This window comes from Chanodichthys erythropterus, chromosome 13 (assembly GCF_024489055.1).
Source record: "Chanodichthys erythropterus isolate Z2021 chromosome 13, ASM2448905v1, whole genome shotgun sequence".
NCBI classification, from domain to species: Eukaryota; Metazoa; Chordata; class Actinopteri; order Cypriniformes; family Xenocyprididae; genus Chanodichthys; species Chanodichthys erythropterus.
In genome coordinates this window covers 38,849,974-38,865,341 of record NC_090233.1, presented here as the reverse complement: position 1 = coordinate 38,865,341, position 15,368 = coordinate 38,849,974, and the positions used below count along the sequence as shown (strand labels likewise).

General features: G+C 36.4%; 2 protein-coding genes across 5 annotated transcripts in view; one reads left to right on the top strand and one right to left on the bottom strand.

Moving 5' to 3' along the window:
* Positions 1-1,472: 1,472 nt before the first annotated feature.
* Positions 1,473-3,626, top strand: LOC137033802 (uncharacterized). The gene is made up of 5 exons (XM_067406106.1): positions 1,473-1,517; positions 2,004-2,168; positions 2,279-2,380; positions 2,461-2,676; positions 3,212-3,626. Exons 2-5 carry the CDS (start codon positions 2,004-2,006, stop codon positions 3,617-3,619), a joined length of 891 nt encoding a protein of 296 aa, XP_067262207.1. The 5' UTR covers positions 1,473-1,517; the 3' UTR covers positions 3,620-3,626.
* Positions 3,627-3,750: 124 nt separating this feature from the next.
* The window catches only part of myo1ca (myosin Ic, paralog a), a 35,572-nt gene continuing 23,954 nt past the window's right edge, over positions 3,751-15,368 (bottom strand). For all 4 annotated transcript variants that reach the window (XM_067406105.1, XM_067406104.1, XM_067406102.1 and 1 more), the window contains 20 exons: positions 15,130-15,210; positions 14,935-15,026; positions 14,741-14,835; positions 14,605-14,651; positions 14,450-14,530; positions 14,262-14,367; positions 12,280-12,397; positions 12,086-12,199; positions 11,630-11,706; positions 11,421-11,489; positions 11,251-11,335; positions 10,978-11,137; positions 10,301-10,384; positions 10,125-10,218; positions 9,959-10,017; positions 9,224-9,359; positions 8,917-8,987; positions 8,727-8,824; positions 5,276-5,375; positions 3,751-5,080 (listed from right to left, as the gene is read on the bottom strand). In XM_067406105.1, coding sequence (XP_067262206.1) covers positions 5,060-5,080; positions 5,276-5,375; positions 8,727-8,824; positions 8,917-8,987; positions 9,224-9,359; positions 9,959-10,017; positions 10,125-10,218; positions 10,301-10,384; positions 10,978-11,137; positions 11,251-11,335; positions 11,421-11,489; positions 11,630-11,706; positions 12,086-12,199; positions 12,280-12,397; positions 14,262-14,367; positions 14,450-14,530; positions 14,605-14,651; positions 14,741-14,835; positions 14,935-15,026; positions 15,130-15,210 — 1,788 coding nt within the window. In that variant the 3' untranslated portion in view covers positions 3,751-5,059. The remainder of the gene's footprint in view (positions 5,081-5,275; positions 5,376-8,726; positions 8,825-8,916; positions 8,988-9,223; positions 9,360-9,958; positions 10,018-10,124; positions 10,219-10,300; positions 10,385-10,977; positions 11,138-11,250; positions 11,336-11,420; positions 11,490-11,629; positions 11,707-12,085; positions 12,200-12,279; positions 12,398-14,261; positions 14,368-14,449; positions 14,531-14,604; positions 14,652-14,740; positions 14,836-14,934; positions 15,027-15,129; positions 15,211-15,368) is intronic.

The following is a 15,368-nucleotide window of genomic DNA, read 5'->3' as shown; positions in this document are numbered from 1 at the left end:
TCATTTAAACACTGCCAGTGTTAAAGGGATAGTTCATCCAAAAATAAAAATTCTGGCATCAGTTACTCACTCTCAAGTTGTTCCAAACCTGTATGAATTTCTTTCTGCTGAACACAAAAGAAGATATTTTGAAGAATGTCTGTAACCAAACAGTTGATGGGCCCCATTTACTTCCATAGTATTTTTTTTCCATACTATGGAAGTCAATGGGGCCCATCAACTGTTTGGTTACAGACATTCTTCAAAATATCTTTGTTTAGAAGAAAGAAATTCATACAGGTTTGGAACAACTTGAGAGTGAGTACATTTTAAGGTGAACTATCCCTTTAATTTAACACTGGGGGTTTTGCTGTGAGTTGATATTCAACATCTTTAAACTGATGCTTTGAAAATGTGTTTTGCATATAATATTAACATCAATTGCATCTATACATCTGAATTTAGGGTCACACTTTACATTAGGTGTCTTTACTATGCAGGCCTACTTACACTAAAAACTTAAATTTTTTCAAAATCACTTTTGTTGCTATTGGGGTGAGATTTGGGTAAGGTCAGGGACAGGTTTGGTGATATGTAAAGGTGGGTTAAGGTGTAATGGAAGGGTCAACAGTGTAATTATAAATGTAATTACAGTAATTAACTATGTAATTACACACAGGCATTTTTAAATATAAATTCAATGTGAAAACATGAAACACAATAAGCGCATATCAAATAATTACTTTAAATATTAGTACATAATTAAAAGACACTTAATATGGTGGGATCTATCTCCTTTGACCTTTTTAACAATGATGATATTTTCTTGATGTTTTATACCTCATACCATTTTTTTTTTCAATGTCTCTATATTTATTTAATTTTGTTTAGCCAAATTACCTGTCATTTTATTGTAACACCATCAGTTTAACCAATAAGAAATGAGCTACAGTGTTTGAGGACCATCACCCTAAAGGAGCAGCAGAACATCTCCAGAAAAAAGTTACATTTCACACCTAACTGTCAGAAAAAAAGGTATGGTGCTTGTCACTGGGGCAGTACCCTAATGTAAAATGTTACTAATATGTATTAAGGTACAAATATGCACTTTTAAGGTACTCATATAAACCATTTAGGGGTAAGTAAGGTACAAAGATGTACCTTTTCACTTTTGTACTGCCCCAGTGACAATCACTAAGAGGATTTTATACATATACATATATATATATATATATATATATATATATATATATATATATATATATATATATATATATATAAAATTCTTTAAGGCTTACAGTACACATGAAAATACTACCATCTTCAAGACTATACTGTACTTCTTGAAACTGTTCTACTACGCGTAATGACAGAGAAAGAAGAACAAAAGAAGTGGCATTCCCAAAAAAAAAAAAAAGAACGAGAATGAAACCGAAACGAAAGAGAATATATAAGATAACACCTCTGGTGCATCACCATCTCAAATCATTAACGACGACTGAACAATCAAGTACTGATATTCAAACATTCAAACAGAGGTAAGAGTCGATATCATTTTAATTCTCTTATTACCAAAAGAGAAACTCCACATCAGGAGATTTGTTTTAACAGTTAAAACGATACGCAATTTAATGTATATTGTTATTCATTTAAATAAGACATTTTAATGCAACTGATATTGGTTAATCATCAATATTGGGTAAGCAACTGGTAGTAAACGCGTTTGACAACATCACTACACGATGCAAAATATTTTTTGTGTTATTATTAAAATATTTCATATAAGGTCTGTTGTTTAGCCCATGTGATTCAAAGTGCCTAATATCCAGTTAGTCAGACAGTATGCCACATGCCAGACAGTAGGCTATATTTCTGACGTGATATATGATCAATAATATCACGGAAAAAGATGCCGAATTAAACTGTGATAAACCCGTATTGTGCCTCATAAATCATCACTGTAGCCTATCTATTTAATACACTACTTTGAATGATCTGACAGTTTCGCTCTCCCTTCTCTGCAGATGTTTCGGCGGTGTCTGACTCCTTTTTGCATCCTCATCCTGCTGTGTATGCTGTCTACATATAACGCTGCTCCTCTTGGCCACAAAGGAGCGCTGTCCTTCAGCAATTCACTGCGCCTCACGCGCACTGTTCGCGCCCGCGTCCAACAACTGATGTCCCAATACGTAAGAAAACTTATTCATATCTCCTGTCCTGTCCAGTAACCAAACCAAATTAACGACAACATTCCGATTTTTACTGTTGCATCATTTTATTATTATTGTTATCTTGACAGAAACAGCAAGTGTTTGGTGGCGAGTTCTTTGAATTCGTAGACCTGAAGCTGAGCACACTACCTGCAGTTACTGTCAGTTATCAGACCTGGCTACACATGCAGGTGAGCACGCATATCTTTTTCTCGTATTCAAGTTGTTTTACTGCATGAGGGTATGTTTTAACAGCGTTTGTTTGGTTCAGGACGCTGAGCGTTTGCGTTTGGCCTCTCACTACCTCCAAACTTTCTGGACTCACCTGGAACGTCAACGGCAGCAGTTTGAGAGAGAAAGAGATGCGACGAAAGAAAGAAGAGAGCAGAGAAGAGACAAACGAGGAAGGCCACAGCCCACCTTGAGCCAAAGTTTTGTGGGTCTGCAAATCGATCTGCGGGACCTGATGAGACAAGTCAACTCTCAGGTAGGCCTACAAGTGCAGACTTGCTAGATAAACAACAGCCAAATGATCTCAGACACGACTCTGATGATCAACTATTCATCATGCCCCCGTTAAAGTTGCAAAACCTAGGGGTTCTTACCAGAATATCTACGAAAATCCCAAGGGGATTTTTTTTATAGAGTAGGCTGTATAGACAATATTGGTGATATATTTAAATCTAAAAATAATCAACGAATGTTTTAGTCATATTTTTCTTGTGATCTCTGTGTGATCATTTTCTAACTGGTAGACCTTATAAAATCCACTTCTTTATTCTAGGTTACTTTGAGATTTCTAAATAATAATAATACATTTGAATATTACATAATATTACAATAATTATGCAATATTCTAAATCCAGGGTTTCAACCACATGTTTGAAGGTTAGATATGAAAAAAACTAACATTTCGAACATTTATGATATGTTAAGCATTTAGAAAGTGTTACCAAGAAAATCTAGCTTTTGTGGGACAAAAACAACAGATTAATAACACTCTTGTTTCTCTCTCTCTGCAGCTGAAGAGTATGACACAGGTGTCTACATCTACAAAATCTCCACTTCTCCATCACCTACGCTCCACTTCAACTTCCAGTCCTATTCCCAGCATGCATCATTCCAAAGACAGCACCGAGAAGCTCCAGACCCCAAGTCCCACTGATAACTCTCGCAGCTCCGCACACTCCACTGTACAATCATCTCAGACCTCGAACTCTGCCGACAGAGGATTGATTTACACAACGGAGAAGAGCACTGTCAGCCTCTTGCAAGCCACCCGGGCATCAACCGTGGAGACCCAGCGGACAACAGCAGAAGGGGCGTCCCTTTGGATTCAGCATCTGAGAGGATATGTGATACTGAGAGATCTAGAACGATACTTGAGCAGACTGGCGCGAGATTACACCGTGCTCCGAACCAAATACTGAAAAACATGCAAAATCAAATCTAGAAAAACCTTAAAAAAGAAAAACCAGGTATTAGACAAACAGAATGAAATTATAAAACAACCAAGGAAGTACATAATTGAATACACTAACATTCATATCCATAAACAACTTCAAGTCACAGTTGCTGTTTACCTTGCTCATTAACTGCTGTTTTATTTATTAGAATAATTTATTACAATTTTTTATTTACTGATTGTTTACAAGTGACTGGACATATGTTTTTTTTTTTATTTATCTACATTTCAGTATTTTATATTTAATGAGTATTTCCATGTATGTGATAAGTCAGGGGAGTGAGCACATGGCAGCTAGTGTAGGTTATCATGAGATTGCCTAAGCAGTATTATTCATCCAGCAAGTATTATTATATTATACAATAATTGTGTTAAGTGTATTAAATGTCAGCATCATTTAAGCTAGCACTTTAAAACAAACAGTACATGATTTGTTTATATTAGACAATTTTCACTGAAACAAAAAAGGTTAGTCAGCAATTCCAGAAAATCAAAATTCCCCAAACACCCCACTTCCTTCCTTCACTGCTAATCAGCAAATCAGAGGTCAGACTGAGATTATCTTTACATCCCCTTTTCTTTGTCATTCCCCTGTACTTTCCACCTTTTCTTATTTATTTAAGTTATTTATTTTATTTATGTGAAATGTGTGCCAAAACCTTTTTTTCATACAGTATTTATTGATTATAAATAAGTGCAAAAGTGAACTATGTTTTGTACAATCGTGTTTACTGAATTAAATGACTAAGAAGCATTTCTAGTGCATGAGTATTTATGTGACAGATTTTCTTCCTTAAAATAGATGGTACTTGAGGTCATACGGAACACTTGGCTCACGTAAATTTAGGCATGTCGTGACTGATCTCCGTTTCAAAACACTGGCTGAAAAAGCAGTTTTTTGGCATCTGTCTGAAGTTTTAAAGAGAAATAATAGAGCAAACCAAAGAAAACATATTAGCCATAAGCCATTGCATTAAATCATTTTTTTCAAATTAGTTAACAATAATTGAGTTATAAAATGTCTCTGCTGATAGGTAGTGGTGTTATTTGTAAATGACTAAGTGTTGTAGTTTTTTTAATTATGTAGTTCATGAGAATTCTCAAAAATACACTGTAGCATATCTGTATAGTAAAGCTTGAAGCTAACAATCAAAATAGCAAAGATTCATTTGATTGGTTAGATGAGAGAATTTATAAAATGGTGTCATCAGTTAATTCACAAAATCTTAATTAAATCTTATCTAAATAAAGTATTCAAAAAAGGGATTACAAATGCCGTTAATATACACTTGCTAATATGTGCTTTTGGAGTGAGACTGAAATGAATGATAAAAAGTGTAGTCTGGCTCTGTGTAGTGATTGGCTAAAGTGATCTGTCCACTGCCGGTCAGCTGCCATTGGCTGTTCATGAGATTCGTGGGGTGGTCTAGAAAAGAGAAACCAGTTAATTGCTTGTTAAACAAGTCAAACGGCTTTGCCAAATAAAACATTTCATGTTCACCTCTCTATCTTTCCTCCCGAAATTCTATCACCTCTTTCTTTTTTTTTTTCTTTTTTTTGTCTTTATACCCTTCTAACAAAACCATTTAATTCTTTAGCCTTGAGTGTGTGAGAGTCTCACCACAGACAGGTGTCCATTCTTGGTCTTGACCACTCGCAGGTCCGAACCACTGGTGAAGTCTATCATTCCCTCCTTTCCTTTTGCTATGGCAAACCTGATACTGGAAGAGTAAAGCAAGTGTTAACGTGCATATACATTGCTATAAACTAAACTAAAATTAAATAAAATGAAAACTGACAAAACAAAAATAAATATGTAGTTAAACCAAAAATTATTTAAAACTACACTGCGTTCCAAATTATTATGTAAGTGACATATCAGTAAGATTTCAGTAGAATAAACATTTAGATTAGAATTTTTCTAAGAAAATGTTTGTTTGTTTATTTATCCATGTCTTTTTAGATAACTGGTATCAATCTCAGATGAAACTATTTGCCAGGTCTATGGAAACCCTACTTAGAGGTTGTTCCACATTATTAAGCAAGTCACAGTTCTCATGCAATATGGGGAGGAAGAAAGATCTTTCTGAAGAGGAAAAGCATGAAATGGTGCAATGTTGTGCAAAAGGCATGAAAACAACTAATATTTTGTGAAAACTGAATGGAGATTATCGAATTATCATAAGATTTGTGAGTGATTTAGAGCACAGCAGAACTCGGTCAGATAAAGGCTTATTAATGAAAGTTCCTGTCAAAAAATGTACTTTCATTAAATTTAATGAAAGTTCCTGTTAAAAAATTAGGTATTTGAAGCTGCTGGTGTCTCTGGAGTCTTGAGAACCTCACCATGCAGGCTGGCAATTGTGCGTAAAGATGCATTTTAGACACCACTAACTAAACCTCACAAAGAGAAACATTAACAGTGGGTTTAGAAATACATGAAAACTCATTTTTTAAATAGTTTTATTCACTGACTAATGCTGTACTACAATACATGGTCTAAACGGATGGATTTCTGGATGGTTGGTGAATGGCCACCACGTTCCAACAAGACTGCGATGTCAGCAAGGAGCTGGCGGCTGATGATTTGGGCTGGAATATTGGGAAGTGAGATGGAAGGTCCCTTTAGGGTCTCTGAGGGTATTAAAATGACTTTTGCAAGATATGTGAAGTTCATAACTGGCCATTTTCAGCTATGATATAAAAAGGAAGATAGTGCCTTCTGAAATACAATGCACTATGTACTATCCCATGCTGCAAAAAAACACCACAGCAATAAAACTGTTTGAAAATGTATTTCTAAACCTACTGTAAATGTTTCTCTTAGTGAGGTTTGGTTAGTGATGGCTGAAATGCATCTTTACGCACAACTGCCAGCCTGCATGGACAGCTTCTTGAGACTCCAGAGACACCAGAAGCTTAAAATTCCTGTTTGCTGCTCAACACTGGCTTTTTTATAGCTGCCCTTTTAATACAATTAATAATAAGCCTTTATCTGACCGAGTTCTGCTGTGCTCTAAATCACTCAGAAATCTTATGATAATTCGATAATCTCCAATCAGTTTCACCCAATATTAGTTGTTTTCATGCCTTTTGCAAAACATTGGACCATTTCATGATTTTCATCTTCAGAAAGATCTTTCTTCCTCCCCATATTGCATGAGAACTGTGACTTGCTTAATAATGTGGAACAATGTCTAAGTAGGGTTTCCATAGATCTGGCAAATTAAAGATTTATACCACTTATCTAAAAATATATGGATAAATAAACAAAAATACATTTTCTTAAAAAAACTAAAATCTGAATGTTTATTTTACTGAAATCTTACTGATGTGTCACTTGCATAATAATTTGGAACGCGGTGTAAATATAATTTTTGATATATTTTTACTAGTGGGTGCAGGACATTATAGTTTATTTATTTAAGTGAGGATAGCAAAATGAAGTAAACTGTGACACATTATACCCAAAAATTCTTCATACAGTGAACTACCTGTAAAAATTTGAGACCAAAAATTCAGACACAGTGTAATTCTGAGATCTTGTCATATTTTATTATAATTTTTTTAAACTATAGTGAATAAACTGTAATAATGAATGAAATGTTCAAGGTGTCTGAATACATTTTGGTTTGACTGTATATACTCCTGTTCAAAAGTTTTAGGTTTGTAAAATGTTTTGAAAGAAATCTTTTAAGGCCTGGACACACCAACACAGGCCGTCGATGAATCTGTCGGGCTAGTTTTTGCGGTGTGTTCCACACGTCAGCTCTCGTCAGTGGCAGTTTGCCCGATTCAGCATTCTGAATTGCCGTCTGGGCAGTCGGTGAGAGTGTGGACTCCGACTGGATGTTCAGTTTAGCGAACGAGTCAGTGTACGAGAATTAAAGTGAACGTGATGAAAGAGAGCAAGTAAGTCAAGACGACACAGACAGAAGGATGGTCTAATATTATGTTATCACAAATATTTTCCCCAACATAAGTCACTTAAAATGAAGAAAGTTATCAACATAACTGATACTCAAAATGGTAAGCAAGCGCTGCTTTGTTTAAGTTTCATATACCTGCATATATCTCATATATACTTGTTTCGGTTCCTCCTTTTGAATGATGAATATAGAATATTAATACCAGCTGATATAGTTAATTTCCTTACACACAGGTGCAGAACACACATTTTTTCAGCATCTTTAGGCCTACTCCAGTCTTTAGTGTCATTTGATCCTTTAGAAATCATTCTAATATGCTGATTTGCTGCTCAAGAAACATTTATTATTATGATTTTTACCAATGTTGAAAACTGCTTACGATAATATGTTTGTGGAAACCGTGAAATTATTTTTTTTCAGGATTCTTTGACAAATAGAAATAAAAAATAACAGCATTTATTTAAAGTCTTTTGTAACATTATAAATTCTTTACTGACACTTTGCTGAATAAAATAATTTCTTTAAAAAAAAAAGGAAATCTTACTGTGGCGACCAGGGCGGGCGAGAGCCTGTTAGGGAACGGCGCGAGGCCGGTGACGCAAGTGATAACGAGCATCACCTGGGAGGCGCACCGGCCTTAAGTCTCTCACGGAGGAGCTTCGGGAGCATAAAAGGAGGAGCAACGACCGTGAAGGACGAGAGAGAACCAGGCCTGGACTTTATTTTATGTTTTATTATGTTTGTGTGGCTGGCAGACGTCCGCGAGGGTCTGCCGGCATTACTTTCGTTTTGTTCTTTGTTTATTTTGAATTAAAGTTTTTTTGTTGAACGTGCGCCGGTTCCCGCCTCCTTCTTCCCATATATACGAACTGTGTCACACTTACTGACCCAAAAATTTGAACGATAGTCTACATATACATACAAATCATCAGCAGAATGCTATGCTAGGGATCCTGGATTGAAAACCCATAGAGTAATGCAGCTTTTAACAAATCAAGTAATTTTCACATTGACAGTAAAGTAAGCTGTGTGCCCCTTGCCTCGCTGGAGCACATTACCACCACTGCCAAACACATTTCATCTATGAAAGGATTTACCAATGTGAGGACACACACACACACACACACACACACACACACACACCTGTCCTGGCTGATGTTGACATTGTGTATCTTGTCTGCCATGATGGCCAGCTTTGTGACAGTTTCAATCACATGATCGCACTGCAGCACCAAGTCACCCTAGAGGACGGAAGGCCAAAGGTCAAAGTGAAATAGCAGAGGTCCAACTGCACAACCAAGACAATCACAGAGCATGACAGGACTTCTCTCACCTTCTGCTTACTGTCAGTGGTGGGAATATGCAAAACAAAGAATCCATCACTGAGGGAACTGACAGAGATACCTACAAAATAAAACAAACCAACATTGTATAGGACTGTAAAGTGCTACCCAGTGTGAGGTTAATGGTGCGCTGGTCGTTTGACACTGATGAGAAATTATGGCTTGAGTACTAGGGAAGAGTATGATTACCCAAGAATTAGATACGGTGAAAAACAGGAGTATGCAACTTTAATAAGCCTAGTTGTCATACAGTATTGTTAGGCAACAATAGAGAGAGCTGTATTACAGTAACATTACCCAGCAATGTGCCGTATTCGATACGTTGTTTGATTTTTGCTTCCTGGACCAGCACAGCAGATGAAGCGGTCAACAGCAGCTGACGCACACGTGCACGGAAACCATGCCGATCGTACTTAGTGACCGCTATACCATACTGAAAAAGAAGAGGAGATAATATACAATTAAATCCACAACCCCTCCAATATCAACAAAATGAAAAAACATTAGATTAATTTTATTTTTAATATTATTTTAATCCCCTTTTGATAAATACTGATCATTGTTTTGTTGTAAGCCAGTTCAGTAGCAGCCATTTATACATTTTTGTTCACATTGTTTTCTGGAGAATGCGCGTCGCCCTCTACAGGGGAAACAACAGGATAAAGCCACAGGTGTTCAATGGGAACACAAGGTCTTTAGAACTTCTTCCTCTTATTTGGCCTTTTTAAGTTGTCCATTTTTCATTTACAGTTTAAAATTGCTTTGAAGTTTATATTGTATTTTGTATCAGTTTATTTCAAATATTATAACATTCAAAACGAATATACAAACTTCAACTCAACCTATTCATCATGAACTTTAATGAATATTACAACGGAACCCAGTTACCAAACAAAGCATCCAAAAATCCCTATACTTCGCTACGCACTTCATTATATTTTAATAGTCAGTAGTCACTGCATATTACATTCATATCTAATATACACAAACATTCTGTACTTTTTCCACACAAAAGCATTAAAACACATTTACCTTCACCTTGTTGTCATTCCCAAGAGTTTGCAGCACTTTGAGATTGATATCTTCAGTCTCTGTGGTAGTAAAAATGTGTCACTGAGTTTCTGTATTTGTTTGTGTGTATGTGTTTTTTTTTTTTTTGGCATAGATGTTTTTTCATGAGTGTGTGTGTAAATATTACCTAGCCTGGTGGCTACAAAGAGTTTGGGAACACTTTGAGGGTAGCAGTCCTTCTGACCACTAAAGACTGCACTGGCTACAACCTTCTGTTCCAACTGCAGACAGTGAGAAATTAGAGTTATGTTTAACCATGTATGTGAGTGTTTGTGTGTATTTGCTCTTGTATGAATGCTGTACCTGCTTCTTCCACTCTGGCTGGATTCTCCTGCAATAGTCATTGACCAGGTTGCGTATACATATTCTGTGAAGATGCTCAGATGCCTGCAGGGGAAAACAAAGTTTTACATACACTATTGTTCAAAAAATTAGGGTTAGTACATTTTTTTAATGTTTTTGAGAGAAATCTCACCAAGGCTGTACTTATTCGACCTATAATACAGTAAATATTGTGAAATATTACTGCAATTTAAAAGATTTTTTTTTCTATTTTATAAATATTTTAAAATATAATTAATTCTTATAATGGCAAAGCTGAATTTCAGCAGTCATTACTCCAGTCTTCAGTGTCACACGATCCTATTGAAATCATTCTAACGTGCTGATTTTCTGCTCAAAAAAATGTCCTATTATTATTAATGTTGGTAAGAGATGTACAGTTATGCTGGCGTCAAACATTTTTTCAAAATTCATTGATGAATAGAAAGTTGATGAAAAGCATTTATTTGAAATAGAAACTTTTATAACATTATAAATGTCTTTACTGTCACTTTTTATCTATTTAATACACCCTTCAAAAATGTATAACTGTACATCCTCAAATCACAGATTTCTTCAATCTTCAGTTGGTCTGATCAAACAAAACTCAAAGGTTATTATTATACATATCATACCTTTATCTTACATTATTATCCTACCTCAGTGAGTGAAGGCGGTGGTCTTGGCCAGCTCTTGTCAAGAACACTTTTTGGCAGATTCCGTTTCACATTCATCAAGAAGGAGAATCGCACATGATCCAGGAAGTACTCATTGTCAGGGCAACGAGGCTCATTGCGCAGAATGAAGCCTTTGATAAACCTGTGGAGGGCAGAAAGACAGAAAAAAGAAAACATTGTGATGGATTAAGGAGGGATAAAACCAGTGACAATCAATGCAAGTCATTCATTCACATAATACAAATACTCTCATACTTGCGTATAGTGTCAGCTGCTTGTCTACGATGCTTGGCTCTCCTGCGGCCTTTGACCCCTCTCCACCATGACTGGATGACAATTACTGCAAAATGAAAGAGAAACAGATTTGCTGTTGCCTTCCCTTGCTATCCCTGTCTGTCTGTGTTCAGTGTATATGTCAAGGTTACCTGCGTGTCGGATCCGGTGGTACTTGGCTCGCTCTCTGTAGCCCCGCCAAGATTTCTGCAGAGTGACGGCTAAAAAACAATTCAATATTTTTATTGTAACATTTTTCATTACATCATTAATAAATATAAATAATAACAATTATCAAAAATGATCATAAAAAAGCAACTGATCACAACTTTACAAATAAGGAACATCATCTCATTCTTACCGATGGTTTGTTTCTGAGCCTCACGTGCATCCTCAGTCACAAACAGAGTCTTTGGGAATCGAATAAAGATTTTGGACCTGAACAGAAAGCAAACTAAGATCAGGTTTTGAATATCAATTATCATCACCCCGGCTCTTCCACTGCTGCCCCAAAGCCATTAAAGCAAGATCTGCTACTGCTCTGTAAATATGTTATTAGATCATAGCATATTAGAGTGCAACAGATCATGTTACACTAAAGATTAGAGTAATGGCTGCTGAAAATTCAGCTGTCATCAGGAATAAATTTCATTTTAAAATATATATGTTAAAAAAAATAATAATTTTAATAATATTTACCTGTTTTTACTGCATTTTGTTTAAACAAATTCAGCCTTGTTGAGCATAAAACAACATTAAAAAAATCTTAATGACCCTAAATGGTAGTGTGTATGTCTGTTCTTTTCTCCCCTCTCACCTGCCCAGTTTGTATTCTTCAGGTCTGTAGTTGAGGTGTTTGACCAGAGTTTCGACCCCCTCTGGGAGTTTCCCACGCCAGTTTGGCCAGGTGTCTGGACACAGAGACTTATATCTGTACAAGAAACAAAGTACAAAACAAAGTAAAGGAACCGGCCATTTGACTGTATGAAAATCAGTGCCTGAGAGACTGACCTCTCTAAGAACACCTCATAGTTTCGTCTGTAGGCAAATCCAGCTCTCCTTACTCTCAGATTCTCCATCAAACCCAAATACTTCACCTGATGCCTGACCAAAACTTCATCAAATCTACCTGAAGAAACAGGGAAAGACAGATGAAGGATGGAGAACAGCACACACAAATAGCAATAATATCAAAATAGGGAAATACAAGCATATGTGACCAGTCACGGAAAGTAGGGACACAAGTTCTAGGGCGTTTTGAGTTATTCACAGATTCTGAAAGTGTAGTCTCCAAGCCTTCCAATGATGTGTGACACATGGAAATCTGATAATTTTTGGAGAAGTTGTGGCCATTTGAAGGTAGGCATTCAAGAAAGCTCTATAGAGAGAAAAACGCCTCTAAAGTTGCAGTTCTCACCTGTTCTCACCTGCTGGGAGTGACAATAGGGCTCATTTACATCTCATTTAGATAAACCATACCCCCTGTAAAGCTGCATGGACCGCATACTATTAATAATAAAGGTTAATGTGCATTATAAATGTCAGTAATTTATCTTTTTTGACTTTTATAAAAATGATTTAGAGGCTGAAATATGTGACTTTTTTTGTCAAAACTCTATTTGAACTTGTGCATTGTAGATTGTTGTAAGACACTACTTTAAAATCTGCCCATCATTTTTAATGTTATTATTTTAATGTTTATGTAAAGAAAAAGTACATGTTGATGCTAATTTTATTTGTTATTTGCTGGTTTTCCACATGAAACTTGGTGAATTGACTTTTTGAACAGGATTCTGTGATAACCGTGATCATTTTGGTCACTATAATCATGAAATGAAATGTTCTCACCTGAGAAGCCTGTTAAAGAAGAATAGGCAATCCAGGAAATAACTGTACTAACAGAGGCCAGAGATCGCTAACTATGGCTATTCAAAACACTTTTCAAGACAATAAATACACGATTGAGACGATGAAGGCATGTATTGACTGAATTTGTGTCTGAATAGCGCTGGCTCCGTGGGCGTGGCCGCATTAGCGGATAATGAGCTGAATCACAGACTTCTGACATGGCTCTCTTTTCATACAGATTACATAAACACAGAAGGTTTGTTTTCGATTTGACTTACACGATTTAAAACCTGACATTTCAATGTTTTTTCAGACACAAGTATAATTTTTTTTATGATTAGTATTCACTAAGTTACAGTTCATTTTCTGAGAACTATCAGATTGGACTTCGTTCAGAGGGAGATGAGAGATTACGCATCATGTTAGTTTTCTTTATTTTACAAAAAGCACAACATTTTGTTTTTACTCTGAGTGTACACAAATAAAAGAACACATTCTATAGTTTCAATTGATATATTACTTATGTCTCTATGACAAAAAATGACAGAGTATTTTAAGTCTGTTTTACTGCAATGTGAAAAAAATCCTGCAAAATGCACCGGCGCGTTACACGACTCCAGAGAGGTAATGTCTTATTATGCCGCTTTCATCGTCGCTCAGATCGTCTTCAGAATCAGTGAGCGCTTGTTCATAAGCATCCGGCTTGTTGAAGAAGTACTTCAAAACATTTTCGGTGTAACGGCCACGGTTCTTCATTGAATTTTGATATCAGCTAGAGCCGGTCAGAGCGCTGCATAATAAGTAGCCACGCTTCCCAGTATGGAAATACACACAGACATGACACGCCCCTACTGCGTGCTAGAATCTCTGAAAAACAAGCCGATTTCAACCTCAAAATGTACGCTTTTAAATATACCAATACTGCTATCTCAAACACGGAAAGGCTTCTTCATGATCTCAACTAACAGATTCTGCAAAAAAACAAAAATCCCCAATTTTGAAAAAAAAAAAAAATGTTTCTTTCTCATTTTGCTCGAAAGTTGTGCTGCCGACTTGTGTCCCTGGTTTCCGTGACGGGTCACATATTAATTTGTGTGGGCGATTTATTGGTCTATTAATACAACATAATCTACATATGCTCTTACTTGGCTGTTTAGCGTCATTGGGTTTTATACAGCGGACATATGATGGTTCCTTAGACATCAGAATCTCCATCAGTTTAGCCAAACTGAGCTTGAACTGTGTAGCAGCCTGAGCAGAGACAAGACTTGATTTCTTATTATGTTTATGCACAGTATGTGTCTCCATGTTTGTGCGTTTGTGTTCATCTAACCGACTCTGGTCTTCTCTGATCCATCAACTCATCTGCATGGAAACACTGACTCACGATGTGATTTCCCGATTGACACAGCACCTGTAATTACAAACAGTAGGTTTAAAAACACATATTTTCAGTCATAACATCACCCCATTGTAAACACGCTTTACCTCCTTCAGGTGTCTGTATAGCAGGTCATTATTTTTGTCCAGAAACCCTGGAAAAAAAGTAGGGGGGACAAATACAATCATGGCACTAGAAATAACTGTGGATGAATAGATGGATGAATGGATGTTCTCTCCTCACCATTGACATTGTAGTTGACATCTCCAGCATAATGAACCAGTCTAAATTCCTCCCGTCCAATTGCCTTGCGGACCTTCCCATTGGCCATTTTATGACTAGAACATAAATGGACCATTTAGATACCAGACAACATCCCAGTAACACCACTCATGTTATTCCAACAACAGAAACACAGAGCATGCTAGTGGTCCTACGTTACAAAATGAGCATGGCCTCCCAGTGTGTCCTCCAGCTTCTCCAGGAAGGTGATGTCACTGGCATCTCCTCGTCTTAAGCACTCCTCATCCTGATTTCAACACAATATAGATTCAATTGAGTTCATTTAAGCTCAACTTGGATGAACAGAAAAAGAAAAAGTGAATATTTCGAAGGTAAACACATAGACGGACCAGAATGGCGATGATGCCTTTATGTTTCTCCTCCACCAAGTCACAGATGATTTTGTTGTTGAAATATTCCACTCGTTCCCACTGGCCAGAACACAGGAAATGTCATTTTTACACAAACATAGGTGAAATAGGAAAGCAGTCTGTTATGCTGAGAAAAGCTGGATTTATTTGATCTAAATACAGTAAAAGCAATAATATTGTGAAATATTATTACAAATTAAAATAAAAAATTTGTAAAA

Bases quoted from the DNA above. Each gene is read 5' to 3' on its own strand.
- LOC137033802 (XM_067406106.1), top strand. From the start codon at position 2,004: ATGTTTCGGCGGTGTCTGACTCCTTTTTGCATCCTCATCCTGCTGTGT. The intron at 2,381-2,460 runs GTGAGCACGCAT...TGTTTGGTTCAG, and splicing joins AGACCTGGCTACACATGCAG to GACGCTGAGCGTTTGCGTTT. The intron at 2,677-3,211 runs GTAGGCCTACAA...CTCTCTCTGCAG, and splicing joins TGAGACAAGTCAACTCTCAG to CTGAAGAGTATGACACAGGT.